This window comes from Balaenoptera physalus (genome assembly GCF_965194825.1).
Source record: "Balaenoptera physalus genome assembly, chromosome: 8".
In the NCBI taxonomy this organism is placed as follows: Eukaryota; Metazoa; Chordata; class Mammalia; order Artiodactyla; family Balaenopteridae; genus Balaenoptera; species Balaenoptera physalus.
The window spans coordinates 19,981,481-20,008,345 of record NC_138887.1 but is presented as its reverse complement, the minus strand read 5'-3'; the positions used below and the strand labels follow the sequence as shown (position 1 = coordinate 20,008,345).

At 40.1% G+C, this 26,865-nt stretch overlaps 2 protein-coding genes across 5 annotated transcripts in view; one reads left to right on the top strand and one right to left on the bottom strand.

The window, feature by feature from the left end:
- The window catches only part of FBXL13 (F-box and leucine rich repeat protein 13), a 208,574-nt gene that overhangs the window by 160,643 nt on the left and 21,066 nt on the right, over window positions 1-26,865 (bottom strand). Inside the window, exons 2-3 of the mRNA XM_082473917.1 lie at window positions 9,206-9,309; window positions 6,582-6,672 (exon numbers count right to left, since the gene is read on the bottom strand). Of these exons, the coding sequence (XP_082330043.1) occupies window positions 6,582-6,672; window positions 9,206-9,309 (195 nt within the window). The remainder of the gene's footprint in view (window positions 1-6,581; window positions 6,673-9,205; window positions 9,310-26,865) is intronic.
- LRRC17 (leucine rich repeat containing 17) overlaps window positions 1-26,865 on the top strand; it is a 194,138-nt gene that overhangs the window by 146,305 nt on the left and 20,968 nt on the right. Inside the window, exon 7 of one of the 4 annotated variants that reach the window (XR_014266956.1) lies at window positions 5,728-5,902. The exons of 1 other annotated variant lie outside the window; for it this stretch is intronic. The gene's annotated coding sequence lies outside the window, so the exon portion shown is untranslated. Of the gene's footprint in view, window positions 1-5,727; window positions 6,077-26,865 lie in introns of those variants that run through there. 2 more of the 4 variants (XR_014266957.1, XR_014266958.1) reach the window with 2 other exon arrangements.

Genomic DNA, 26,865 nt, shown 5'->3' with positions numbered 1-26,865 from the left:
TGACCTACTGTACAGCACAGGGAACTCTACTCAATACTCTGTAATGGCCTATATGGGAAAAGAATCTAAAAAAGAGCAGATATATGTATATGTATAACTAATCCACTTTGCTGTACACCGGAAACTAACACAACATTGTAAATCAACTATACTCCAATAAAAATTTTTAAATAAAAATAAAAATAAATAAATAAAATTAGGGGATGAGCCCAAACTCAAAAAAAAAAAAAAAAAGAGTAGAAAATGAGATTCTCTGTTAAAAAAAATACAAGAATGCCTCACTTGCCAAGCAGGAATAGGAAAACTATATAAATTAAAAGTCTAAACTGTGGAATATGCTGAAAGAGATGCAGATATCACTTGCAGTTATTCACAATAACACACATTAATGTGGGAATGGCTCACTGAGGATTGCTGAAATCATCTGTACCTTCTGTACATTCTTTAAGAATAAAGATAGTATTATATTAACAGTAGGTTAACGTAATATAGGTATCTTTACTCCACTTCAGCTGGACATCAAAGCTCTTAGGAAGGCAACAGCAGCAGCACTAAGCCTCCACCTTCAGATGGCTTCACAGGTTTGGGACAGAGACACTTGGATTTCTTGAATTCACGCAGGACAGCTTTGAGATTCCCAGAAGCAATTGGTTGGAATTTTAAGGAGAAACCAACCTCCTGTGTTATGAAGATAGGGTCTAGAAGCAGTGAAATTTGGGATACTACTATCAACACTGTTACTATCGCAGGATGGTGAGACCTGGGGAAATTTTGTAATAAATGAAAAGATAATGAAATACCATTACAAATCATTAATGCTAACTTACAAACAGATACCGAATATATGGCTCTTTAATGTCAGTAGTAATTGGTCCCATTACTTTTCTTTTTGGCTGTGATGGGTCTTCATTGCTGAGCATTTTCTCTAGTTGCGGAGAGCGGGGGCTACTCTTCGTTGCGGTGCGTGGGCTTCTCATTGCGGTGGCTTCTCTTGTGGAGCATAGGCTCTAGAGCGCAGGCTCAGTAGTTGTGGTGCATGGGCTTAGTTGCTCCACAGCATGTGGGATCTTCCCGGACCAGGGATCAAACCAGTGTCCCCTGTATTGGCAGGCAGATTCTTAACCATTGTGCCACCAGGGAAATCCCCCCATTAATTTTTAACTTTGTAAGATACTCACTTTATTATATATGAGAAAATGGATGTATTTAAATAATACCTATAGAAAAAAGGTTTTACTTCTATAATATTTGATGTACCTAGTATAGTATAAGTTAATCATTAACTTCAGATTATAATTTTTGGTTTCTGGCGTATTATAACATAATTTTTCTTCTGGTGGGCAATTCCTTTTTTTGCTCAGTTAATCCTTGAAACAAGAAATTGTATATTAATTGTCTTAACATATCTTACCATATTTTAAAGCACCATGCCTTTATTTCATTTGTGAGCTTTATTAATATCCCATATAGTATCATTCTAGAATAATGCTAGCAAAATAGTATGGAGTTTGCTATAGATTGAATGTTTGTGTTCCCCAAAATTCATCTGCTGAAACCTAATCCCCAGTGTGATGGTATTTGGAGGTGGGGCCTTTTGGAGATGATTAGGTCATGAGGGTGGAGCTCTCATGAATGAGATTAGTGCCTTTAAAAAAGAGACCACAGATGGGCTTCCCTGGTGGCACAGTGGTTAAGAATCTGCCTGCCAATTCAGGGGACACGGGTTCGAGCCCTGGTCTGGGAAGATCCCACATGCCGTGGAGCAATTAAGCCCATGTGCCACTACTACTGAGCCTGCGCTCTAGAGCCTGTGCACCACAACTACTGAGCCAACACACCACAACTACTGAAGCCCACACGCCTAGAGCCCGTGCTCCGCAACAAGAGAAGCCATGGAAATGAGAAGCCCACGCACCACAGTGAAGAGTAACCCCTGCCCGCCGCATCTAGAGAAAGCCCACATGCAACAATGAAGACCCAACGCAGCCAAAAATAAAATAAATAAATAAATAAATAAACAAAAAGAGACCCCAGAGAGTTCCATCTCCCCTTCTGCCATGTAAGAGTATAGCAAGAAGATGGCAGTTTATGAACCAGGAAGCAGGCTCTCAAGACATCAAATCTGCCAGCACCTTGATCTTGGACTTCCCAGCCTCCAGAACTGTGAGAAATAAATTTCTCTTGTTTGTAACCACCCAGTCTATGATATTTTCATTATAGCATCCTGAACAGACTAAGAGTTTATAAAGAGTTTATGTTGAATGCATTAATTTAAATCCCTCCCAACTCTGAATTGTTTATTTTTCATAGGCTATTAAAGTTAATCGTAATAACAACAATAGTAAAAAGAAACCATGCCTTTAATGCCGAAGTGAGCACAGTCTAACATACAGTACCATGGCCTGACATAAGTATTGGATTTTTCATGCTGAGTAGTTTTCTTATTTTTTGACCTTCTGCAAATTATTGACAGACCATTTAATGCTCAAGGAGCTTTTGTGCATGGAGGGAAACACTCACTGCTATTTGTATTTTAGAGCTCTGTTTAATAAACACATAGTTAATTCAGTACAACTTGGAAAAATCAATTTTTCTTAAACATGTAAATGTTTATTGCAAATTTCACCAGGTAAAGTCCCTGAAACAACTTAAACTAAATTAAAAACTTACAAAGATGTTCCTTAGAACTCTCAAATGCCATACACAGCAGACACACATACATAAATGCTATATCATTAGCTATTATTACTTCTTTTATATTTAAACTTATCCTAAAGTAAATAATATGAATCTAGTTTGTATCTTCACTATTTCTATACTTCATTATTTTTATTCCTTCCAGATTACAGTAACACTTATTTTGATTCCTCCTCAGGAAACAGTAATCTACCCAATCTCAAAAGACTACTTTAGCAAACCAGCAAGGATATAGGATGTGGTTATCTTGTTTAGGGCACAAGATCTGTCTGCTTCTCCCAAATTATTAAAACCCCAGCCCCTGGGTTCATAGAGTTAAGTTTCCTTTTCATAGTTAAGCTTTGGTTGTTATATCAGTAGGACTTTTTAAATCCACATCTTTCATTTAGATTTTAGAGTTTTGTTACACAGTGCTCTCTCTGATAGCATCATTTTAAAAGTCGCATAAGGGAGTGATCTCCAAGACATATTGAGTGAGAAAAGCAAGAAGCAGAAGGCTATATGTAGTCTGCTGCTTCTCTGTAAGAAGTCAAGGGGGCGGGGAATACATGTATTTGCTCATATTTTTTCAAAAAAAAACAATGGAGAGATAAACCAAAAGCTACTAAAACTGGTTACCTAGAGAAAGGGATGGAATAGAGTAGATAAAGAGGCAGGAAAGGGAGCAATACTTCTCTGAGTACTCCTCATTTATTGTTTTGATTTTTGCTGTCATGTAATGTTACAAATAATTGAAAAAGCATAATTATATCAAAGAAAAAAAAGATGACCATCGACACACAAAAAAGTATTATTTTAATGAAAATACCAGGTAAGATATATATATCTTGAAAGCAAAAAGAATTGCATAATTTTCTTAAACTGCTTTCCATAGTTCTTTGGTTAGTGGTCTTGTGGTATGGTTATTTCAAAACCGCCATATGGGTGTTGTAGGATGAAACTAATAAGCAATTAGTTAATGTCAGGCAGACCATGGGTGCCTCCTGATGCAATGCATTAGAAGGAACCCAACATCCCTGCATTATTCTTGTCATCAGAGAAAAAGAAGGAAAAAAGAACCTGAATATCGAGTGTGTAGATCTAACTGCAAACTTGCAGGAAATACAAGAAACAGAACAAATGAAAGGATTCTAGAGGAAATGAGAATGTAGGACATTTTACGTGACAGATGATCTGTTTTCTTCAATAAATAAGGGGCGTGGGAAAAAAGAAGAAAGGAGAACTATTGCAGATGACAAGAGACATTAGATACATAACAACCAAGTGTAATATGCGGACCCTGTATGGATTTCAACTTAACAGAGCCATATGTGAAAAGGCATTTTCAAGGCAATTTGGAAAACCCAAATATGGACTGAATATGGAGTCTATATATATCTGAATGTAATCATCACTAGATGATATTCAGGAATTATTGCTCATTTCATTACATTTCATAGACAATTGCACTGTGTTATGTTCTCTAAAAACACCATTTGTTGTTTAAAGATGCACACTGAAGTATTTACTGGTAAAGTAATACAATTCCTGGGATTTACTTTCTAATACTCCAGCAAAAAGGGGGAGGGGAGAATAATTAACAAGATTGGCAAAATGTTGATTATTGTTTAAGCTGAATGAGGGGGGATCATTATATATTCTCTCTACTTTTGAGTCATATTTAAATTCTTCTGTAATAAAAAGATGTTTTTAATGTTACAGATGCCTTTTCTTCTTGTAATTAGTAGGCCTATCTGGAGATTTCATTTCCTAAGAAATGAGAATCAAGTCTGTGAATTTAGTTTCCTCCTTACAATGGTTGATTCTTTAATCTTGGAACACACAGTTAAACTGTCTTTCTGTCTACTGTCATGAGAGCAGTTTCTCTCTTTTTGTTTTTTTTTGTAACTGTTTGGCTTACTCACAGTTTCTTGTATTCAATCTTCTCTGTTTGCACAAATAGAAACAAATACATATTTATAAATAGGCATGTCCTTGCTGTGGAGGACTTCATAGCGTGAGGCCATAAAAATGACTGCACGCTGAAACCATGCAAAGCAATCTTAACAATCCATGGGGGAAATTACAATTGTTTGTGGTCTGTAAAATATTTTATCAAAACATTAAAAACTCTCTGACTGGCAGTTATAACTGTATACGAAAGAAAAATGGGGGGGGCAAAGCTAACGTTTATTTAGTATACTGTAATTTAAAATATTAGAAACATTGAGGGTTAAAGTGTTTTATGTCTTTGTGGGGAAAAAAAAAAACCTTCATTTTTCTCTGAGGGTGAAAGAGAAATGAATTATCTGTCCAGCCTAGGTTGAGCCCTCTAAAGCAATCCTAGGCACCTAGAGATTTACAGTTTGCAAAGTCATATCTAGTTTCTGTTTTCTCTAACTTATGAAGTGGACAGCCTTTCTATGCCTTGGTGAATTGTCATACTCCTTTCTAAAGCTGAATCAGCTTCCAATATTTTGTGCTTTTAATGTCATGAAATATCTCTATGAATTCCTTTTCAAATAAAACTTTAGATTTGAAGTAGCTACAGTGTCTCTTAGAATTCTGTGCAAACTTTTAAAGATTCTCTGTAGGCTTCTAGCTAGACATTGGACACGATCTGATTGTGTTTTATAAGGTCATTTTCAAAATATTGACAATATTTACCCCTCTAGATCAGTGGTTTTTAATAATTTTAGGATCTTATAGCAATGGTTTTCAAGCGTTTTTCATGTGACATTATACTCAGTGCAATACTATTCTAGAGGATAAGGGGTGAGGAGGGGAGGACCAAGAATCCCATCCCCTGGGTCTTCTCTCCCCAGCTCCTGAGGTTGCCCCCAAACACCTCCAAGAACACAGTTTCCAGATATCTGCACTCCATAGTGGATCAAAATTCTGTGGTTGATAAAGTCATTAAGACACCCACACACCATGATGCAGATCAACTATGATCAAACACATGGGTTCTTCCCAGTGTATTGGTGCCTCTGAATCATCCCAGGCTTGGCAGAAATATCCCATCCCTCTATTTCTGTCTCTCTGTTGTAGATCACTGATTAGGATCTGGTGTTACTCTCCACCCATCCTTCTAAATGATGCTTCAGATTGTTCCTGGCTCTCAGCACCCACCGTGACCACGGCTTTGATTCTACGTTTCAGTGCCTGACGTCACCAGCAACTAGCCCTGCCTGTGCTCACTGAGACACCAGCCTGGGATCTAGAGGTATCACGCATGGTCCCACACACATCTAATTTGTGTTGCTCTTTCTCTCCCCACGTGCCTTTTGCTATTTTAGCTTCTCTCAGGTGCACAGTCTTTGTTCTGAAAGTCTCCATATTCTGAATTATTTCCTTGCCCTCTTTACAGAATTAAAACCAGCTGTTGGAGCTGGTTGTTCCTTTCATTAACTTGGTCTGGTTTTTAAGTTAGGTCTCATTAATGTTTTGGCCATATCTTTGTGAGCATAATTCCCAGGCGGATGGCAGAGAGAATGGAGGGGGCGTGGAATACAGAGGAAGTAGATTAGAACGGAAAGAAAATATCCTCCTTTAAAGCTTTCCATAATGCTATTTTTGTCATTATAAAGATACAAGAGAGGAGGAGAAGGAGAAAGGGGGAAATTTAGTAGAAAGATTTTGTCAGAAAGAGGAAGAATAACTGCCTGTCCGAATGCTTCTTGGAAATTTGGGGAGGTTACTATGAGTGTGGCTTTGTGCATATGTGTGTAGGGGAGTGGGGTGGGGTGTTTGTATATGTGTATGTGATGTTCCTTCACGTTTCTGAGTGCCCCCAATTTCAAAAACAGTGTGACCTCACACCTCTCATGAAATCTAAAATCTTTTTGAGAGCTTCCATCCAAACTTAAGATGTATATGTAGAATGTTTGGTTAATAATACTTACCAGCTGATCATCCAGTCCAAAAAGTTGTTCCATGTAAGTTTCCGACAGTCTCCGAATTTTGGGTTTCATTGATGGATCAATGCACATATCCCTTTAATAAAATCATAAAATGCAGTCAAAAATTAATTTCATTTCATAGTAATTAGTTCCATAATTAAATCAGTGATTTTAATGGGTGGAGGGGAAGGGAAGGGAAGGAAAAACACTTCCCCTTGGGAGAGGCATGTCAGAATCACCTGGAGGGCTTTTTCAAACTACTCCCCCTCAAGATTCTGCTGTGCTCCCCAAGAAGGCATAACCTCCTTGTCCTCATCCTCAACTTGAAATAAACTGCCCTATGAGCACACGTTGTTGATGAGAGTGTGCTATGTTTCTAACTTAAGAACCAGCGGAGAAATTGTTCCTACTGAAGTTTGGGGGACTTAAAAGCCTATGGATAGGCAGAACACTCTATGACATAAATCACAGCAAGATCCTTTTTGACCCAGCTCCTAGAGAAATGGAAATAAAAACACAAATAAACAAATGGGACCTAATGAAACTTAAAAGCTTTTGCACAGCAAAGGAAACCATAAACAAGACCAAAAGACAACCCTCAGAATGGGAGAAAATATTTGCAAATGAAACAACTGACAAAGGATTAATCTCCAAAATTTACAAGCAGCTCATGCAGCTCAATAACAAAAAAACAAACAACCCAATCCAAAAATGGGCAGAAGACCTAAATAGACATTTCTCCAAAGAAGATATACAGATTGCCAACAAACACATGAAAGAATGCTCAACATCATTAATCATTAGAGAAATGCAAATCAAAACTACAATGAGATATCATCTCATACCGGTCAGAATGGCCATCATCAAAAAATCTAGAAACAATAAATGCTGGAGAGGGTGTGGAGAAAAGGGAACACTCTTGCACTGTTGGTGGGAATGTAAATTGATACAGCCACTATGGAGAACAGTATGGAGGTTCCTTAAAAAACTAAAAATAGAACTACCATACGACCCAGCAATCCCACTACTGGGCATATACCCTGAGAAAACCATAATTCAAAAAGAGTCATGTACCAAAATGTTCATTGCAGCTCTATTTACAATAGCCAGGACATGGAAGCAACCTAAGTGTCCATCATCGGATGAATGGATAAAGAAGATGTGGCACATATATACAATGGACTATTACTCAGCCATAAAAAGAAACAAAATGGAGTTACTTGTAGTGAGGTGGATGGAGTTAGAGTCTGTCATACAGAGTGAAGTAAGTCAGAAAGAGAAAAACAAATACAGTATGCTAACACATATATATGGAATCTAAGGGGAAAAAAAGGTCATGAAGAACCTAGTGGCAAGACGGGAATAAAGATACAGACCTACTGGAGAATGGACTTGAGGATATGGGGAGGGGGAAGGGTAAGCTGTGACAAAGTGAGAGAGTGGCATGGACATATATACACTACCAAACGTAAAATAGATAGCCAGTGGGAAGCAACCGCATAGCACAGGGAGATCAGCTCTGTGCTTTATGACCACCTAGAGGGGTGGGATTGGGAGGGTGGGAGGGAGGGAGATGTAAGAGGGAAGAGATGTGGGAACATATGTATATGTATAACTGATTCACTTTGTTATAAAGCAGAAACTAACACACCATTGTAAAGCAATTATACGCCAATAAAGATGTTAAAAAAAAAATGGTTCTGAAGAACCTAGGGGTAGGACAGGAATAAAGACACAGACGTAGAGAATGGACTTGAGGACACGGGGAGGGGGCAGGGTAAGCTGGCACAAAGTGAGAGAGTGGCATGGACTTATATATACTACCAAATGTAAAATAGATAGCTAGTTGGAAACAGCCGCATAGCACAGGGAGATCAGCTCCGTGCTTTGTGACCACCTAGAGGGGTGGGATAGGGAGGGTGGGAGGGAGATGCAAGAAGGAGGAGATATGGGGATATATGTATATGTATAGCTGATTCACTTTGTTATAAAGCAGAAACTAACACACCATTGTAAAGCAATTATACTCCAATAAAGATGTTAAAAAAAAAAAAAAAAAGCCTATGGAGGGGGACTTCCCTGGTGGCACAGTGGTTAAGAATCCGCCTGCCAATGCAGGGGTCACGGGTTAGATCCCTGGTCCAGGAAGATCCCACATGCCACGGAACAGCTAAGCCCATGCGCCACAACTACTGAGCCTGCGCCCTAGAGCCCGCGAGCCACAACTACTGAAGCCCGCACTCCTAGAGCCCGTGCTCCGCAACAAGAGAAGCCACCGCAATGAGAAGCCCGCGCACCACAAGGAAGAATTCCCCCGGCTCTCCGCAACTAGAGAAAGCCCGCGTGCAGCAACGAAGACCCAATGCAGCCAAAAATAAATAAATTAATAAATTTATTTTTTAAAAAAATAACAGACTGAAAACTACTTGGGGTAACTAAATGTCCTAGCTCAATAAACAATCATGATTTTATATATATATATATATATATATAAAGCCTATGGAGGGATTCTTTGACAACCTTAAGATTGGAAACATTCATTAGCAAGACCTTTTTTGATAGTATACAATGAGTGTTTTACCTTCAAAATAAAATACCTTCCTACCGTAAATCAAAACAGTACTTACCAGAGAAGACTTTCAAGACCATTTTCCATTACAGTAGTGATCATTTCCTCTAAATACCTCAGGGGATCCTCAGGACATGTAACAAGTAGACCACATAACAGAGCCTGGGAAAATGAAATGGAATCAGTGTTTCTGGCTTTGCATGTTCTTACTAAGCAAGAGACTTTCTGTCAGACAAAGTCAAATAATGTGACAGTTTTTAAACTAAATGTGCTTTATAGATACCCCTCTGTATTTATTCAATGTTACCAAATAACCAGAGCAACATGCAGTTTACCTTTACTCTTAAAAAAAATTCCATTGTAAATGGCGAGTTGTTGCACAGTGTTTTGCATTATGTGAGTAGTACTTTACAGTCCAATTGAAGAAATAGTTGTGATTACCTTAGATCAATGGTTTCTACCATTTTTAAATATGAGAAACTCCTTCTTTATTGAAGTATAGTTGATTTACAACGTTGTGTTAGTTTCTGGTGTACAGAAAAGTGATTCAGATATAGATACAGATATAGATATATTCTTTTTCATTATGGTTTATTATAGGATATTGAATATAATTCCCTGTGCTATACATTAGGACCTTGTTGTTTATCTTTTTTTTTTTATATAAATTTATTTATTTATTTTTGGCTGTGTTGGGTCTTCGTTTCTGTGCGAGGGCTTTCTCTAGTTGCGGCGAGCGGGGGCCACTCTTCATCGCGGTGCGCGGGCCTCTCACTATTCGCGGCCTCTCTTGTTGCGGAGCACAGGCTCCAGACGCGCAGGCTCAGTAGTTGTGGCTCACGGGCCCAGTCGCTCCGCGGCATGTGGGATCTTCCCAGACCAGGGCTCGAACCCGTGTCCCCTGCATTGGCAGGCGGATTCTCAACCACTGCGCCACCAGTGAAGCCCTGTTTATCTTTTTTATATATAATAGTTTGTATCTGCTAATCCCAAACTCCTAATTTATCTTTTCCCACTCCTCCTTTTCACTTTGGTAACCATAAGTTTGTTTTCTGTGTCTGTGAGTCTGTTTCTGTTTTGTAAATAAGTTCATTTGTGTCATATTTTAGATTCCACATATAAGTGATATCATATGGTATTTGTCTTTCTCTTTCTGGCTTACTTCACTTAGTATGATAATCTCTAGATCCATCATGTTGCTGCAAATGGCATTATTTCATTCTTTTTTTATGGCTGAGTTGTTTTCCATTTTATATATATATAATGGAAATTGAATCAGTGATTTTAATGGGTGGAGGGGAAGGACCCTCCATATATATATATATATATATATATATATATATATATATATATATATATATATATATATATTCCACATCTTCTTTATCCATTTATCTGCCGGTGGACATTTAGGCTGCTTCCATGTCTTGACTATGAGGAACTCCTTTTTAAAGTTAAAAATTCCTCAGACCCAACCATGAAAGTGATTGAGAAAATTCAACATCAAAATCATAATCTACTGTGAATTCAGGAAGTCTTTTAAAAATGCTTCTGAATTTTATCATTCACAGCATCTACAGGGTACATATTTGAAAAGTGTGGCACGGTTCACATACCTGATAAACAAATGACTTATTGAATTAGATCTAAGGTAATGTTTAAGGCACATATATGGAACCTCAGAAAGCTGTTGCCGTCTTATTTTCTTCTGAGTTCCTCCCAAAAGCAGAAACTTCTCATAAAAGTATTGGTGAGGGGCTTCCCTGGTGGCACAGTGGTTAAGAATCCACCTGCCAATGCAGGGGACACGGGTTCGATCCCTGGTCCAGGAAGATCCCACATGCCATGGAGCAATTAAGCCCATGCGCCAAAACTACTGAGCTGGTGTGCAACAACTACTGAGCCCGCATGCCACAGCTACCCACGCACCCAGAGCCCATGCTCTGCAACAAGAGAAGCCACCCCAATGAGAAGCCCGTGCATCGCAATGAAGAGTAGCCCCCGCTCACCACAACTAGAGAAAGCCTACACGCAGCAACGAAGACCCAATGCAGCCAAAAATAAGTAAATAAAATAAAATAAATTTTAAAAATGTACTGGTGAGACGTATATTGAATACCTCTCCATTTGAGACAGAGAAAAAGATTTACAGCACACATCCCACAGAAACCACCTGGAGTGCTTAGACATTTCTCTTTGCCTCTTTGGTTCACTGGTGGGTCTCCTGGTACAGGTGTGGGGATGTGTATGTGTGTATAGCGGGTGAGGCACTCTCTTTAGCCCTTCCTCCACGTAGGGTCTCCTCTAGCTGGCTTTTTTCCTACTCCTCTCTCTCATGAACAAAATAATTCCACCTCTGAGTCATGCAGAGTTCTTCCCACCTCTCTCCATGAGCCAAGTGTCAACAGATCCAGGCCTGGGGATCCTGGGTTTTAGACTCTCAGCAGTTCTCATAGTGTTCCTCCACATAAGAGGATAATTCTCCTTCCTGAACCTGCACAACACATTTTCCCGTTTGCAGTAGCTCCATGTCCCCCCCTTAGTGTGCAGCCTGCGGGCTGGGAACCTAGCCCCTAGGGCTATGGCCAAAGGGTAAGACCTCGATGTCTCTCCCTTCCCAGCTCTGCCTCCGATGTAGCCCCACCCCAGCTGCTTACAGTGAGCACTCAGCCATCTGCAGACTAATTTCCTTCTCCCCCAAACCTAAAGAATATAGTGGTACAGCAGATCAGTGTTCTCGCCAAAGTTGGCAAGCTGGATTTGAATAGTCTATATTACCTAAGGGCTGAAGTTGTCTATTACCTGGAGGCTAGACTTCAGACAGCTCCCTAAATAGCCCTGATGAAAAGCCCATCTGCCGGGCTTCCCTGGTGGCGCAGTGGTTGAGAATCTGCCTGCCAATGCAGGGGACACAAGTTCGAGCCCTGGTCTGGGAAGATCCCACGTGCCGCAGAGCGGCTGGGCCCGTGAGCCACAATTACTGAGCCTGCGCATCTGGAGCCTGTGCTCCGCAACAAGAGAGGCCGCAATAGTGAGAGGCCCGCGCACCACGATGAAGAGTGGCCCCCGCTTGCCACAACTAGAGAAAGCCCTCGCACAGAAACGAAGACCCAACACAGCCATAAATAAATAAATAAAAACAAATACTTAAGAAAAAAAAAGCCCATCTGCCTTCTAGCACTTCTGTGCCTCGATCACTAGAGTACTGAGTTTCTCTACCCTCTACTCCACGTCCTCCCCTTCATCCTAGTGTGGTACCCAGTTAGTCTGGCAGCAGAATAATCTGGGGAGTGAATTGGTCTCAGAGGATGAGGTCTAGGAACCTGCATTTTGATTGGCTTCCCAGTTGATTCCTATCACACTGAAGCCTTACTGGAATTCAGCTTTAAAGTAAATTATTGAGAAAATTGGGATCTGATAAATGAATATGACAAGTTGCTTATTCCTTTATATTTCCAAGCTCCACAGATCAGAAAACTACTTTTCCTGAAAAGTTATCCTGCAGAAATCAAATCAAGTTGAAAGGATAAGTCTATGGAATGCTAATAAAGTCATATGGAACTAGTATAGTTCAAATGTTCACTTTTTGCATAAGAAATCTCACTGTTCATAGTTTCCCACTGGGCAAAATAAAATATCCTGAGGTTTCACATATTAATGTGTGAACAGTGCAATAGCTCCATGCAAATATGAAAGCATAGTTAGTGAATCAATAGATTTTTTTTTTCTGCTATAAAACCATTAGCTTGGTCTTTATAAGGAGAGACAAAATATGCAAACATGCCCGCAAAATGAATGTTTGACTCTCAAAAACAATTAGCAGGGCTTTATTATTGCTAGCCTTCTTAGTAAAAACTTACGTGGTCAAGGACAAAAAAAAGACCGTGACTTACTTGGCTTTCTCAGGCTTGTAAATTCACAAAACAATTGTGCAGTCCTCCACTTTCTTTGGCTCTGCCTCCTTAATCTCAGTCCAGAATATTTCTCAAATATTCTGAAAAATGTCTGGGTACTGAGGACAAAGAAGGGTTTATCGAAGACGGTTGTTTCTACCCCTTTTCAGTACTACCCATCTTAAAAGAAGCAAGATAATGCAGTGAATGGAGTCCTCTGGGTTTAACTCCTGGATCTGTAATTTTCTAGTATGTAACCTCTGACAAGCTACTTCTCTTGTTCTTCTGTTTCCTTAACCATACATGGGATAATAAAGGTATATATGTCATAGGGCTATCGTGATAATTAAATGAATTAATATATGTAAAGTACTTTGAATTGTTTTCTAGCACAAAATAAGTACTCAATAGATAATAATGATAACAAGCCATCATCATTTTTTAAACCATTCCACTGCTAATTATCACTTCCATTACAGGAAAAGACTTGGACAAAGAGAAAAGAAATTTTAAAATATTCCCTTGTACCATTCAAAGGCCAGTGTAATGACAGAGGAAGAGAGACTTACTTTATACCAAGTCTATTGAAAGAGATTAAGACCAATGCATTTGGTGGGAAATGGTTAGGAGAGAGAAGTTGATAGAACAATAGTTTAAATATAAATAGCAAGGTAGGAACTGTATATTAGAACTATGGGTAGATATAAGACACTTGAGAGAGCAAGTCTTCTTTATCTTTTTAGATACTCAGATACACACAGGAAAAATGCTAAGGGCCTATATAGCAATATAGAAGATAATTGCTTCATGAGGGCAGAGATAAAAGTGATTACCAAATGCTTGTGGGGTCCTCAGCAGTTGGAGAAACTTTCAACTGGTAAGGAGAAGGCAAGGGTCTTCCTCTTGACAAGAACAAAGCCTCAGCGGCACAGACCAGTTTGGCTGGAATGGAGGATAAATGTAAAAGAGAAGCAGACAGAGTCACTCTGTGACGACGTCAGAATTCCATACCGGGACCCAGGACTGGATCCTCCTCTAGACACAATAGGTCATTTATGATCAAACCCCTGCAAGATCAATCACATGGCCGAGGTCACAGATGGCCATACAACAGAGAGTCGCAGCTCAGTGTGTTTCCAAGATCCCTCTAGGGTTGACCTTGACTTTTAGAGGGTATATTCTTGCTTCTGGATTTCACAGATGAGGCAAAGAAGGGCCAAGTGATTCACAGAGCCAGCATGTTTTTAAACTACAAACCCAGGGCTCCCCCCTGGCCCATACCATGCACTCAAACAAAATTGTGTGCATGTGTATCTTCCTCCAGAGCTTGAGAGGTTTTTTTTCACGTTATCTATTCCAAAATATTTTATTCATATGCAAACCCCAAAACACATTCTTCTTTCAAGTAGACAGTAATCAACATATAGTTTACACCTTGTTGTTTTTTTTCCAGATGAGATTTTTTTTTTAAATTGCAATGTCAGCACCACATAGTTACAGAAACCCCTTTACTTAGGAAGAGGCTTAAGTTGCTAAACATTGTCCAAAGTCCCTTCAACCTCCCTACCCTCCAACCCCCAAAACAAGTCCAAAGTGACATCTCAGAAATGCTCACCATTCCCATCTGTAGTGGAGACGGTGTTGGCATGCTGTAGTTCTAGGAGTGTCTTAATTTGTTTCTATGGAAGTTAGTAAGTTAAAAATTTGTAAATAAAGGGGGTTCTGTGTCTTGTCAACATTTAAATAGAGGGTGCCAAATTTTTATTTTAGAAACTCTATAACTAAAAACATATTGAAGATTATCGAAAGGGATCAACTGGATTTAGCCATTAAGGAGGGACCCCAGGGACAGGAAGATGCCCCCAAGGCCAGAACTTGAGGGGTTTTAAGGCAGACTGGACAGGAGAGGAGACAAGGTCTCTATGACGTGAGAGCAAGACAATAAAAGCAGGATCCTAATACCTGTGGGATTGTGCCTGGCCCAACAGGGAGGTGGTCACCAGCCATGTAATCCCTAGATGAGTAGGTGAATTGTTACTGGAGAAATAATAAGTCATACGCCTTTGGGTTGTTTAAGTGTACCATGGGTTTGCCTCTGGAACTGCATCTATGAACTGGCTGGCAGGGCTAAGGGAACACAGCAAACATTAACTGCCCTCAGGGGAAGCCACAATCTTCTAGTCCCAGGGTCCAGCAAAACGAGTTAGTGTGACCAGTTCCTTCTCATCTACATAAGCTTGTGGTCTCTTGCTCATATATTTAGTAATTCCTGATTCTTGCATCTCTGGCAAGTATTTGCAGCTATTAGTCTCTAAAAAAACTTCTGATAGTAGAGTCTATGTGATTTAGAAATAAATACGGTTTTTTAAAATACAGATTGGAAACTTAATCATGAAAGAAACACAAAGCATAAAAACTGCATAAGAATTTTTTAAAACATGTATTTATTTACTAATTTCTAAAAATAGAAAACTTTGCATAAAGATCATGGTTTGTAACTTAAATATGCCCTCTGCTGGGCAGATCTAGTTTTGCAAACTCCTTTAATCTTTCCTAGTTGTTAAACCGAAACCTGAGCTAACACTTTCTCACTCGCAGATGCAATCTTTATATGTAGGGGCTTAAGAGTTTTGTAGACATTATACCCTTAATATCTTGCCCATCTTTGGTCCCTATGGGGCAGGCCTTGTTTGTAGACAGTGTGCTGACTTCTGCCTAGAATGTAGAAAATTGAGGGAGAAACAGATTTCTGAATACTTCTGATAACCTACTGTTTGATATTCTACCAATAGGGCTTCATTGTATGGACTCCTAGCTTAGTGATAGCTTTTAAAATACAAATGTCTTTTGGAAGGAATATCTCCAAGGAAGGAGATTCCAACAGTGGTGGGATGAGTATTTCAGAGTTCTCAGAGAGAGAAACGATGAATATAGTGAGAGTGAAGAATTAGAAGGCAATATTCAGTTTCCCCACAATTGTATCGAGGCACAGGCTCTCAGTGTCTACATGTAGATAGTTTTTTTAAAACTTTGAATTTCTGAAATATACTTTTGCCAAATCTTAGAATAATATATAGAAAGTAAATATTTTATTGACCAAATTCCCAAGTCTTTGATCATTTAGTTCACTTTTTTTTTTCAAATCTAAAATTAAAGTTTAAAACAATACTTGACTCCAAGGTCCAAAAAGATGTCTCTATGTTTATATCTGTTGTATAAATAATACACCTAGGTTGCATGACACTGTGCTAGGTGCTGATAGTCTGTGAGGTCTACTCACTTGCTGCAACATGGAGGACATGAACCATGAAGGAAGAGATTATTTCCTGTGATTGATCACAGTGGTTTCAAATTTTGTTTTTCAAATCAGAAAAAAAAAATCATAAAAAAAACCCCCAAACTCAGGAGAATCCCCAAATATAATCTAGATCCTTTCTTAACCTCTAGAACATCCCCCATAGGAGTCCTTAGAACCCTGGGATTCTGCTAAAAAAGAAAAAAAACTTTGGAAATCTATCAGTATGCAATTAGTCACACACAGGCCTACCTGAAAGCAGAGTGAGAAGATTTTATGAAAGTGCCATTGTAAGCTGGGAAAGAGGCTGACCCATCTAGGAAAGAGGGTGTCCAGGAGACCTCAGCTGGCACAGCAGCCAGAGGAAAAGGGCTCTCGTCCCAGGGAGACCAGACACAGGCCTGCAAACTGACCAGCCAGCTGGTTTCCTAGGATGAGAAACCAGCACTTGCCAGCAATGAGTGTTTTTATGCTTCCTATGCTTTCTTTGTATGTTTTTTTTCTAATTCTCCATCAATAAAGTTCACTTGATAATAGTATGGGAAAGCAAAAAAGGAGGCACTTTTCCCTACACATAAGCCTGTTTTCATTATTTTGTTTAAATATATGAACTTTTTCTGATCATAAAAATAGTATATGTTCTATGTAATTTGGAAAGTTGAAAAAAAATACAAAGAAAATAAAAAGCAACCATCATACTGACAACCAGAAATAGCCTCTAATAAAAATTTTAATTTCAGTCTTTCCTCAATACATACATTTTTACAAAATTAAAATTAGGATCATACTATATATAGTTTTTTTTAAAAATAAATTATTTTATTTTTGGCTGCGTTGGGTCTTCGCTGCTGTGTGCAGGCCTTCTCTAGTTGTGGTGAGCAGGGGCTACTCTTCATCGCAGTGCATGGGCTTCTCATTGCAGTGGCTTCTCTTTGTTGCGGAGCATGGGCTCTAGGCACGCCAGCTTCAGTAGTTGCAGCATGCGGGCTCAGTAGTTGTGGCTCGTGGGCTCTAGAGCGCAGGCTCAGTAGTTGTGGCGCACGGGCTTAGTTGCTCCGCGGCATGTAGGATCTTCCTGAACCAGGGCTCGAACCCGTGTCCCCTGCATTGGCAGGCGGATTCTCAACCACTGCGCCACCAGGGAAGCCCTGTTTATCTTTTTTATATATAATAGTTTGTATCTGTTAATCCCAAACTCCTAATTTATCTTTTCCCACTCCTCCTTTTCACTTTGGTAACCATAAGTTTGTTTTCTGTGTCTGTGAGTCTGTTTCTGTTTTGTAAATAAGTTCATTTGTGTCATATTTTAGATTCCACATATAAGTGATATCATATGGTATTTGTCTTTCTCTTTCTGGCTTACTTCACTTAGTATGATAATCTCTAGGTCCATCATGTTGCTGCAAATGGCATTATTTCATTCTTTTTTTATGGCTGAGTTGTTTTCCATTTTATATATATATAATGGAAATTGAATCAGTGATTTTAATGGGTGGAGGGGAAGGACCCTCCATATATATATATATATATATTCCACATCTTCTTTATCCATTTATCTGCCGGTGGACATTTAGGCTGCTTCCATGTCTTGACTATGAGGAACTCCTTTTTAAAGTTAAAAATTCCTCAGACCCAACCATGAAAGTGATTGAGAAAATTCAACATCAAAATCATAATCTACTGTGAATTCAGGAAGTCTTTTAAAAATGCTTCTGAATTTTATCATTCACAGCATCTACAGGGTACATATTTGAAAAGTGTGGCACGGTTCACATACCTGATAAACAAATGACTTATTGAATTAGACCTAAGGTAATGTTTAAGGCACATATATGGAACCTCAGAAAGCTGTTGCCGTCTTATTTTCTTCTGAGTTCCTCCCAAAAGCAGAAACTTCTCATAAAAGTATTGGTGAGGGGCTTCCCTGGTGGTACAGTGGTTAAGAATCCACCTGCCAATGCAGGGGACACGGGTTCGATCCCTGGTCCAGGAAGATCCCACATGCCATGGAGCAATTAAGCCCATGCGCCAAAACTACTGAGCTGGTGTGCAACAACTACTGAGCCCGCATGCCACAGCTACCCACGCACCCAGAGCCCATGCTCTGCAACAAGAGAAGCCACCCCAATGAGAAGCCCGTGCATCGCAATGAAGAGTAGCCCCCGCTCACCACAACTAGAGAAAGCCTACACGCAGCAACGAAGACCCAATGCAGCCAAAAATAAGTAAATAAAATAAAATAAATTTTAAAAATGTATTGGTGAGACGTATATTGAATACCTCTCCATTTGAGACAGAGAAAAAGATTTACAGCACACATCCCACAGAAACCACCTGGAGTGCTTAGACATTTCTCTTTGCCTCTTTGGTTCACTGGTGGGTCTCCTGGTACAGGTGTGGGGATGTGTATGTGTGTATAGCGGGTGAGGCACTCTCTTTAGCCCTTCCTCCACGTAGGGTCTCCTCTAGCTGGCTTTTTTCCTACTCCTCTCTCTCATGAACAAAATAATTCCACCTCTGAGTCATGCAGAGTTCTTCCCACCTCTCTCCATGAGCCAAGTGTCAACAGATCCAGGCCTGGGGATCCTGGGTTTTAGACTCTCAGCAGTTCTCATAGTGTTCCTCCACATAAGAGGATAATTCTCCTTCCTGAACCTGCACAACACATTTTCCCGTTTGCAGTAGCTCCATGTCCCCCCCTTAGTGTGCAGCCTGCGGACTGGGAACCTAGCCCCTAGGGCTATGGCCAAAGGGTAAGACCTCGATGTCTCTCCCTTCCCAGCTCTGCCTCCGATGTAGCCCCACCCCAGCTGCTTACAGTGAGCACTCAGCCATCTGCAGACTAATTTCCTTCTCCCCCAAACCTAAAGAATATAGTGGTACAGCAGATCAGTGTTCTTGCCAAAGTTGGCAAGCTGGATTTGAATAGTCTATATTACCTAAGGGCTGAAGTTGTCTATTACCTGGAGGCTAGACTTCAGACAGCTCCCTAAATAGCCCTGATGAAAAGCCCATCTGCCGGGCTTCCCTGGTGGCGCAGTGGTTGAGAATCTGCCTGCCAATGCAGGGGACACAAGTTCGAGCCCTGGTCTGGGAAGATCCCACGTGCCGCAGAGCGGCTGGGCCCGTGAGCCACAATTACTGAGCCTGCGCATCTGGAGCCTGTGCTCCGCAACAAGAGAGGCCGCAATAGTGAGAGGCCCGCGCACCACGATGAAGAGTGGCCCCCGCTTGCCACAACTAGAGAAAGCCCTCGCACAGAAACGAAGACCCAACACAGCCATAAATAAATAAATAAAAACAAATACTTAAGAAAAAAAAAGCCCATCTGCCTTCTAGCGCTTCTGTGCCTCGATCACTAGAGTACTGAGTTTCTCTACCCTCTACTCCACGTCCTCCCCTTCATCCTAGTGTGGTACCCAGTTAGTCTGGCAGCAGAATAATCTGGGGAGTGAATTGGTCTCAGAGGATGAGGTCTAGGAACCTGCATTTTGATTGGCTTCCCAGTTGATTCCTATCACACTGAAGCCTTACTGGAATTCAGCTTTAAAGTAAATTATTGAGAAAATTGGGATCTGATAAATGAATATGACAAGTTGCTTATTCCTTTATATTTCCAAGCTCCACAGATCAGAAAACTACTTTTCCTGAAAAGTTATCCTGCAGAAATCAAATCAAGTTGAAAGGATAAGTCTATGGAATGCTAATAAAGTCATATGGAACTAGTATAGTTCAAATGTTCACTTTTTGCATAAGAAATCTCACTGTTCATAGTTTCCCACTGGGCAAAATAAAATATCCTGAGGTTTCACATATTAATGTGTGAACAGTGCAATAGCTCCATGCAAATATGAAAGCATAGTTAGTGAATCAATAGATTTTTTTTTTCTGCTATAAAACCATTAGCTTGGTCTTTATAAGGAGAGACAAAATATGCAAACATGCCCGCAAAATGAATGTTTGACTCTCAAAAACAATTAGCAGGGCTTTATTATTGCTAGCCTTCTTAGTAAAAACTTACGTGGTCAAGGACAAAAAAAAGACCGTGACTTACTTGGCTTTCTCAGGCTTGTAAATTCACAAAACAATTGTGCAGTCCTCCACTTTCTTTGGCTCTGCCTCCTTAATCTCAGTCCAGAATATTTCTCAAATATTCTGAAAAATGTCTGGGTACTGAGGACAAAGAAGGGTTTATCGAAGACGGTTGTTTCTACCCCTTTTCAGTACTACCCATCTTAAAAGAAGCAAGATAATGCAGTGAATGGAGTCCTCTGGGTTTAACTCCTGGATCTGTAATTTTCTAGTATGTAACCTCTGACAAGCTACTTCTCTTGTTCTTCTGTTTCCTTAACCATACATGGGATAATAAAGGTATATATGTCATAGGGCTATCGTGATAATTAAATGAATTAATATATGTAAAGTACTTTGAATTGTTTTCTAGCACAAAATAAGTACTCAATAGATAATAATGATAACAAGCCATCATCATTTTTTAAACCATTCCACTGCTAATTATCACTTCCATTACAGGAAAAGACTTGGACAAAGAGAAAAGAAATTTTAAAATATTCCCTTGTACCATTCAAAGGCCAGTGTAATGACAGAGGAAGAGAGACTTACTTTATACCAAGTCTATTGAAAGAGATTAAGACCAATGCATTTGGTGGGAAATGGTTAGGAGAGAGAAGTTGATAGAACAATAGTTTAAATATAAATAGCAAGGTAGGAACTGTATATTAGAACTATGGGTAGATATAAGACACTTGAGAGAGCAAGTCTTCTTTATCTTTTTAGATACTCAGATACACACAGGAAAAATGCTAAGGGCCTATATAGCAATATAGAAGATAATTGCTTCATGAGGGCAGAGATAAAAGTGATTACCAAATGCTTGTGGGGTCCTCAGCAGTTGGAGAAACTTTCAACTGGTAAGGAGAAGGCAAGGGTCTTCCTCTTGACAAGAACAAAGCCTCAGCGGCACAGACCAGTTTGGCTGGAATGGAGGATAAATGTAAAAGAGAAGCAGACAGAGTCACTCTGTGACGACGTCAGAATTCCATACCGGGACCCAGGACTGGATCCTCCTCTAGACACAATAGGTCATTTATGATCAAACCCCTGCAAGATCAATCACATGGCCGAGGTCACAGATGGCCATACAACAGAGAGTCGCAGCTCAGTGTGTTTCCAAGATCCCTCTAGGGTTGACCTTGACTTTTAGAGGGTATATTCTTGCTTCTGGATTTCACAGATGAGGCAAAGAAGGGCCAAGTGATTCACAGAGCCAGCATGTTTTTAAACTACAAACCCAGGGCTCCCCCCTGGCCCATACCATGCACTCAAACAAAATTGTGTGCATGTGTATCTTCCTCCAGAGCTTGAGAGGTTTTTTTTCACGTTATCTATTCCAAAATATTTTATTCATATGCAAACCCCAAAACACATTCTTCTTTCAAGTAGACAGTAATCAACATATAGTTTACACCTTGTTGTTTTTTTTCCAGATGAGATTTTTTTTTTAAATTGCAATGTCAGCACCACATAGTTACAGAAACCCCTTTACTTAGGAAGAGGCTTAAGTTGCTAAACATTGTCCAAAGTCCCTTCAACCTCCCTACCCTCCAACCCCCAAAACAAGTCCAAAGTGACATCTCAGAAATGCTCACCATTCCCATCTGTAGTGGAGACGGTGTTGGCATGCTGTAGTTCTAGGAGTGTCTTAATTTGTTTCTATGGAAGTTAGTAAGTTAAAAATTTGTAAATAAAGGGGGTTCTGTGTCTTGTCAACATTTAAATAGAGGGTGCCAAATTTTTATTTTAGAAACTCTATAACTAAAAACATATTGAAGATTATCGAAAGGGATCAACTGGATTTAGCCATTAAGGAGGGACCCCAGGGACAGGAAGATGCCCCCAAGGCCAGAACTTGAGGGGTTTTAAGGCAGACTGGACAGGAGAGGAGACAAGGTCTCTATGACGTGAGAGCAAGACAATAAAAGCAGGATCCTAATACCTGTGGGATTGTGCCTGGCCCAACAGGGAGGTGGTCACCAGCCATGTAATCCCTAGATGAGTAGGTGAATTGTTACTGGAGAAATAATAAGTCATACGCCTTTGGGTTGTTTAAGTGTACCATGGGTTTGCCTCTGGAACTGCATCTATGAACTGGCTGGCAGGGCTAAGGGAACACAGCAAACATTAACTGCCCTCAGGGGAAGCCACAATCTTCTAGTCCCAGGGTCCAGCAAAACGAGTTAGTGTGACCAGTTCCTTCTCATCTACATAAGCTTGTGGTCTCTTGCTCATATATTTAGTAATTCCTGATTCTTGCATCTCTGGCAAGTATTTGCAGCTATTAGTCTCTAAAAAAACTTCTGATAGTAGAGTCTATGTGATTTAGAAATAAATACGGTTTTTTAAAATACAGATTGGAAACTTAATCATGAAAGAAACACAAAGCATAAAAACTGCATAAGAATTTTTTAAAACATGTATTTATTTACTAATTTCTAAAAATAGAAAACTTTGCATAAAGATCATGGTTTGTAACTTAAATATGCCCTCTGCTGGGCAGATCTAGTTTTGCAAACTCCTTTAATCTTTCCTAGTTGTTAAACCGAAACCTGAGCTAACACTTTCTCACTCGCAGATGCAATCTTTATATGTAGGGGCTTAAGAGTTTTGTAGACATTATACCCTTAATATCTTGCCCATCTTTGGTCCCTATGGGGCAGGCCTTGTTTGTAGACAGTGTGCTGACTTCTGCCTAGAATGTAGAAAATTGAGGGAGAAACAGATTTCTGAATACTTCTGATAACCTACTGTTTGATATTCTACCAATAGGGCTTCATTGTATGGACTCCTAGCTTAGTGATAGCTTTTAAAATACAAATGTCTTTTGGAAGGAATATCTCCAAGGAAGGAGATTCCAACAGTGGTGGGATGAGTATTTCAGAGTTCTCAGAGAGAGAAACGATGAATATAGTGAGAGTGAAGAATTAGAAGGCAATATTCAGTTTCCCCACAATTGTATCGAGGCACAGGCTCTCAGTGTCTACATGTAGATAGTTTTTTTAAAACTTTGAATTTCTGAAATATACTTTTGCCAAATCTTAGAATAATATATAGAAAGTAAATATTTTATTGACCAAATTCCCAAGTCTTTGATCATTTAGTTCACTTTTTTTTTTCAAATCTAAAATTAAAGTTTAAAACAATACTTGACTCCAAGGTCCAAAAAGATGTCTCTATGTTTATATCTGTTGTATAAATAATACACCTAGGTTGCATGACACTGTGCTAGGTGCTGATAGTCTGTGAGGTCTACTCACTTGCTGCAACATGGAGGACATGAACCATGAAGGAAGAGATTATTTCCTGTGATTGATCACAGTGGTTTCAAATTTTGTTTTTCAAATCAGAAAAAAAAAATCATAAAAAAAACCCCCAAACTCAGGAGAATCCCCAAATATAATCTAGATCCTTTCTTAACCTCTAGAACATCCCCCATAGGAGTCCTTAGAACCCTGGGATTCTGCTAAAAAAGAAAAAAAACTTTGGAAATCTATCAGTATGCAATTAGTCACACACAGGCCTACCTGAAAGCAGAGTGAGAAGATTTTATGAAAGTGCCATTGTAAGCTGGGAAAGAGGCTGACCCATCTAGGAAAGAGGGTGTCCAGGAGACCTCAGCTGGCACAGCAGCCAGAGGAAAAGGGCTCTCGTCCCAGGGAGACCAGACACAGGCCTGCAAACTGACCAGCCAGCTGGTTTCCTAGGATGAGAAACCAGCACTTGCCAGCAATGAGTGTTTTTATGCTTCCTATGCTTTCTTTGTATGTTTTTTTTCTAATTCTCCATCAATAAAGTTCACTTGATAATAGTATGGGAAAGCAAAAAAGGAGGCACTTTTCCCTACACATAAGCCTGTTTTCATTATTTTGTTTAAATATATGACTTTTTCTGATCATAAAAATAGTATATGTTCTATGTAATTTGGAAAGTTGAAAAAAAATACAAAGAAAATAAAAAGCAACCATCATACTGACAACCAGAAATAGCCTCTAATAAAAATTTTAATTTCAGTCTTTCCTCAATACATACATTTTTACAAAATTAAAATTAGGATCATACTATATATAGTTTTTTTTAAAAATAAATTATTTTATTTTTGGCTGCGTTGGGTCTTCGCTGCTGTGTGCAGGCCTTCTCTAGTTGTGGTGAGCAGGGGCTACTCTTCATCGCAGTGCATGGGCTTCTCATTGCAGTGGCTTCTCTTTGTTGCGGAGCATGGGCTCTAGGCACGCCAGCTTCAGTAGTTGCAGCATGCGGGCTCAGTAGTTGTGGCTCGTGGGCTCTAGAGCGCAGGCTCAGTAGTTGTGGCGCACGGGCTTAGTTGCTCCGCGGCATGTAGGATCTTCCTGAACCAGGGCTCGAACCCGTGTCCCCTGCATTGGCAGGCGGATTCTCAACCACTGCGCCACCAGGGAAGCCCTGTTTATCTTTTTTATATATAATAGTTTGTATCTGTTAATCCCAAACTCCTAATTTATCTTTTCCCACTCCTCCTTTTCACTTTGGTAACCATAAGTTTGTTTTCTGTGTCTGTGAGTCTGTTTCTGTTTTGTAAATAAGTTCATTTGTGTCATATTTTAGATTCCACATATAAGTGATATCATATGGTATTTGTCTTTCTCTTTCTGGCTTACTTCACTTAGTATGATAATCTCTAGGTCCATCATGTTGCTGCAAATGGCATTATTTCATTCTTTTTTTATGGCTGAGTTGTTTTCCATTTTATATATATATAATGGAAATTGAATCAGTGATTTTAATGGGTGGAGGGGAAGGACCCTCCATATATATATATATATATATTCCACATCTTCTTTATCCATTTATCTGCCGGTGGACATTTAGGCTGCTTCCATGTCTTGACTATGAGGAACTCCTTTTTAAAGTTAAAAATTCCTCAGACCCAACCATGAAAGTGATTGAGAAAATTCAACATCAAAATCATAATCTACTGTGAATTCAGGAAGTCTTTTAAAAATGCTTCTGAATTTTATCATTCACAGCATCTACAGGGTACATATTTGAAAAGTGTGGCACGGTTCACATACCTGATAAACAAATGACTTATTGAATTAGACCTAAGGTAATGTTTAAGGCACATATATGGAACCTCAGAAAGCTGTTGCCGTCTTATTTTCTTCTGAGTTCCTCCCAAAAGCAGAAACTTCTCATAAAAGTATTGGTGAGGGGCTTCCCTGGTGGTACAGTGGTTAAGAATCCACCTGCCAATGCAGGGGACACGGGTTCGATCCCTGGTCCAGGAAGATCCCACATGCCATGGAGCAATTAAGCCCATGCGCCAAAACTACTGAGCTGGTGTGCAACAACTACTGAGCCCGCATGCCACAGCTACCCACGCACCCAGAGCCCATGCTCTGCAACAAGAGAAGCCACCCCAATGAGAAGCCCGTGCATCGCAATGAAGAGTAGCCCCCGCTCACCACAACTAGAGAAAGCCTACACGCAGCAACGAAGACCCAATGCAGCCAAAAATAAGTAAATAAAATAAAATAAATTTTAAAAATGTATTGGTGAGACGTATATTGAATACCTCTCCATTTGAGACAGAGAAAAAGATTTACAGCACACATCCCACAGAAACCACCTGGAGTGCTTAGACATTTCTCTTTGCCTCTTTGGTTCACTGGTGGGTCTCCTGGTACAGGTGTGGGGATGTGTATGTGTGTATAGCGGGTGAGGCACTCTCTTTAGCCCTTCCTCCACGTAGGGTCTCCTCTAGCTGGCTTTTTTCCTACTCCTCTCTCTCATGAACAAAATAATTCCACCTCTGAGTCATGCAGAGTTCTTCCCACCTCTCTCCATGAGCCAAGTGTCAACAGATCCAGGCCTGGGGATCCTGGGTTTTAGACTCTCAGCAGTTCTCATAGTGTTCCTCCACATAAGAGGATAATTCTCCTTCCTGAACCTGCACAACACATTTTCCCGTTTGCAGTAGCTCCATGTCCCCCCCTTAGTGTGCAGCCTGCGGACTGGGAACCTAGCCCCTAGGGCTATGGCCAAAGGGTAAGACCTCGATGTCTCTCCCTTCCCAGCTCTGCCTCCGATGTAGCCCCACCCCAGCTGCTTACAGTGAGCACTCAGCCATCTGCAGACTAATTTCCTTCTCCCCCAAACCTAAAGAATATAGTGGTACAGCAGATCAGTGTTCTTGCCAAAGTTGGCAAGCTGGATTTGAATAGTCTATATTACCTAAGGGCTGAAGTTGTCTATTACCTGGAGGCTAGACTTCAGACAGCTCCCTAAATAGCCCTGATGAAAAGCCCATCTGCCGGGCTTCCCTGGTGGCGCAGTGGTTGAGAATCTGCCTGCCAATGCAGGGGACACAAGTTCGAGCCCTGGTCTGGGAAGATCCCACGTGCCGCAGAGCGGCTGGGCCCGTGAGCCACAATTACTGAGCCTGCGCATCTGGAGCCTGTGCTCCGCAACAAGAGA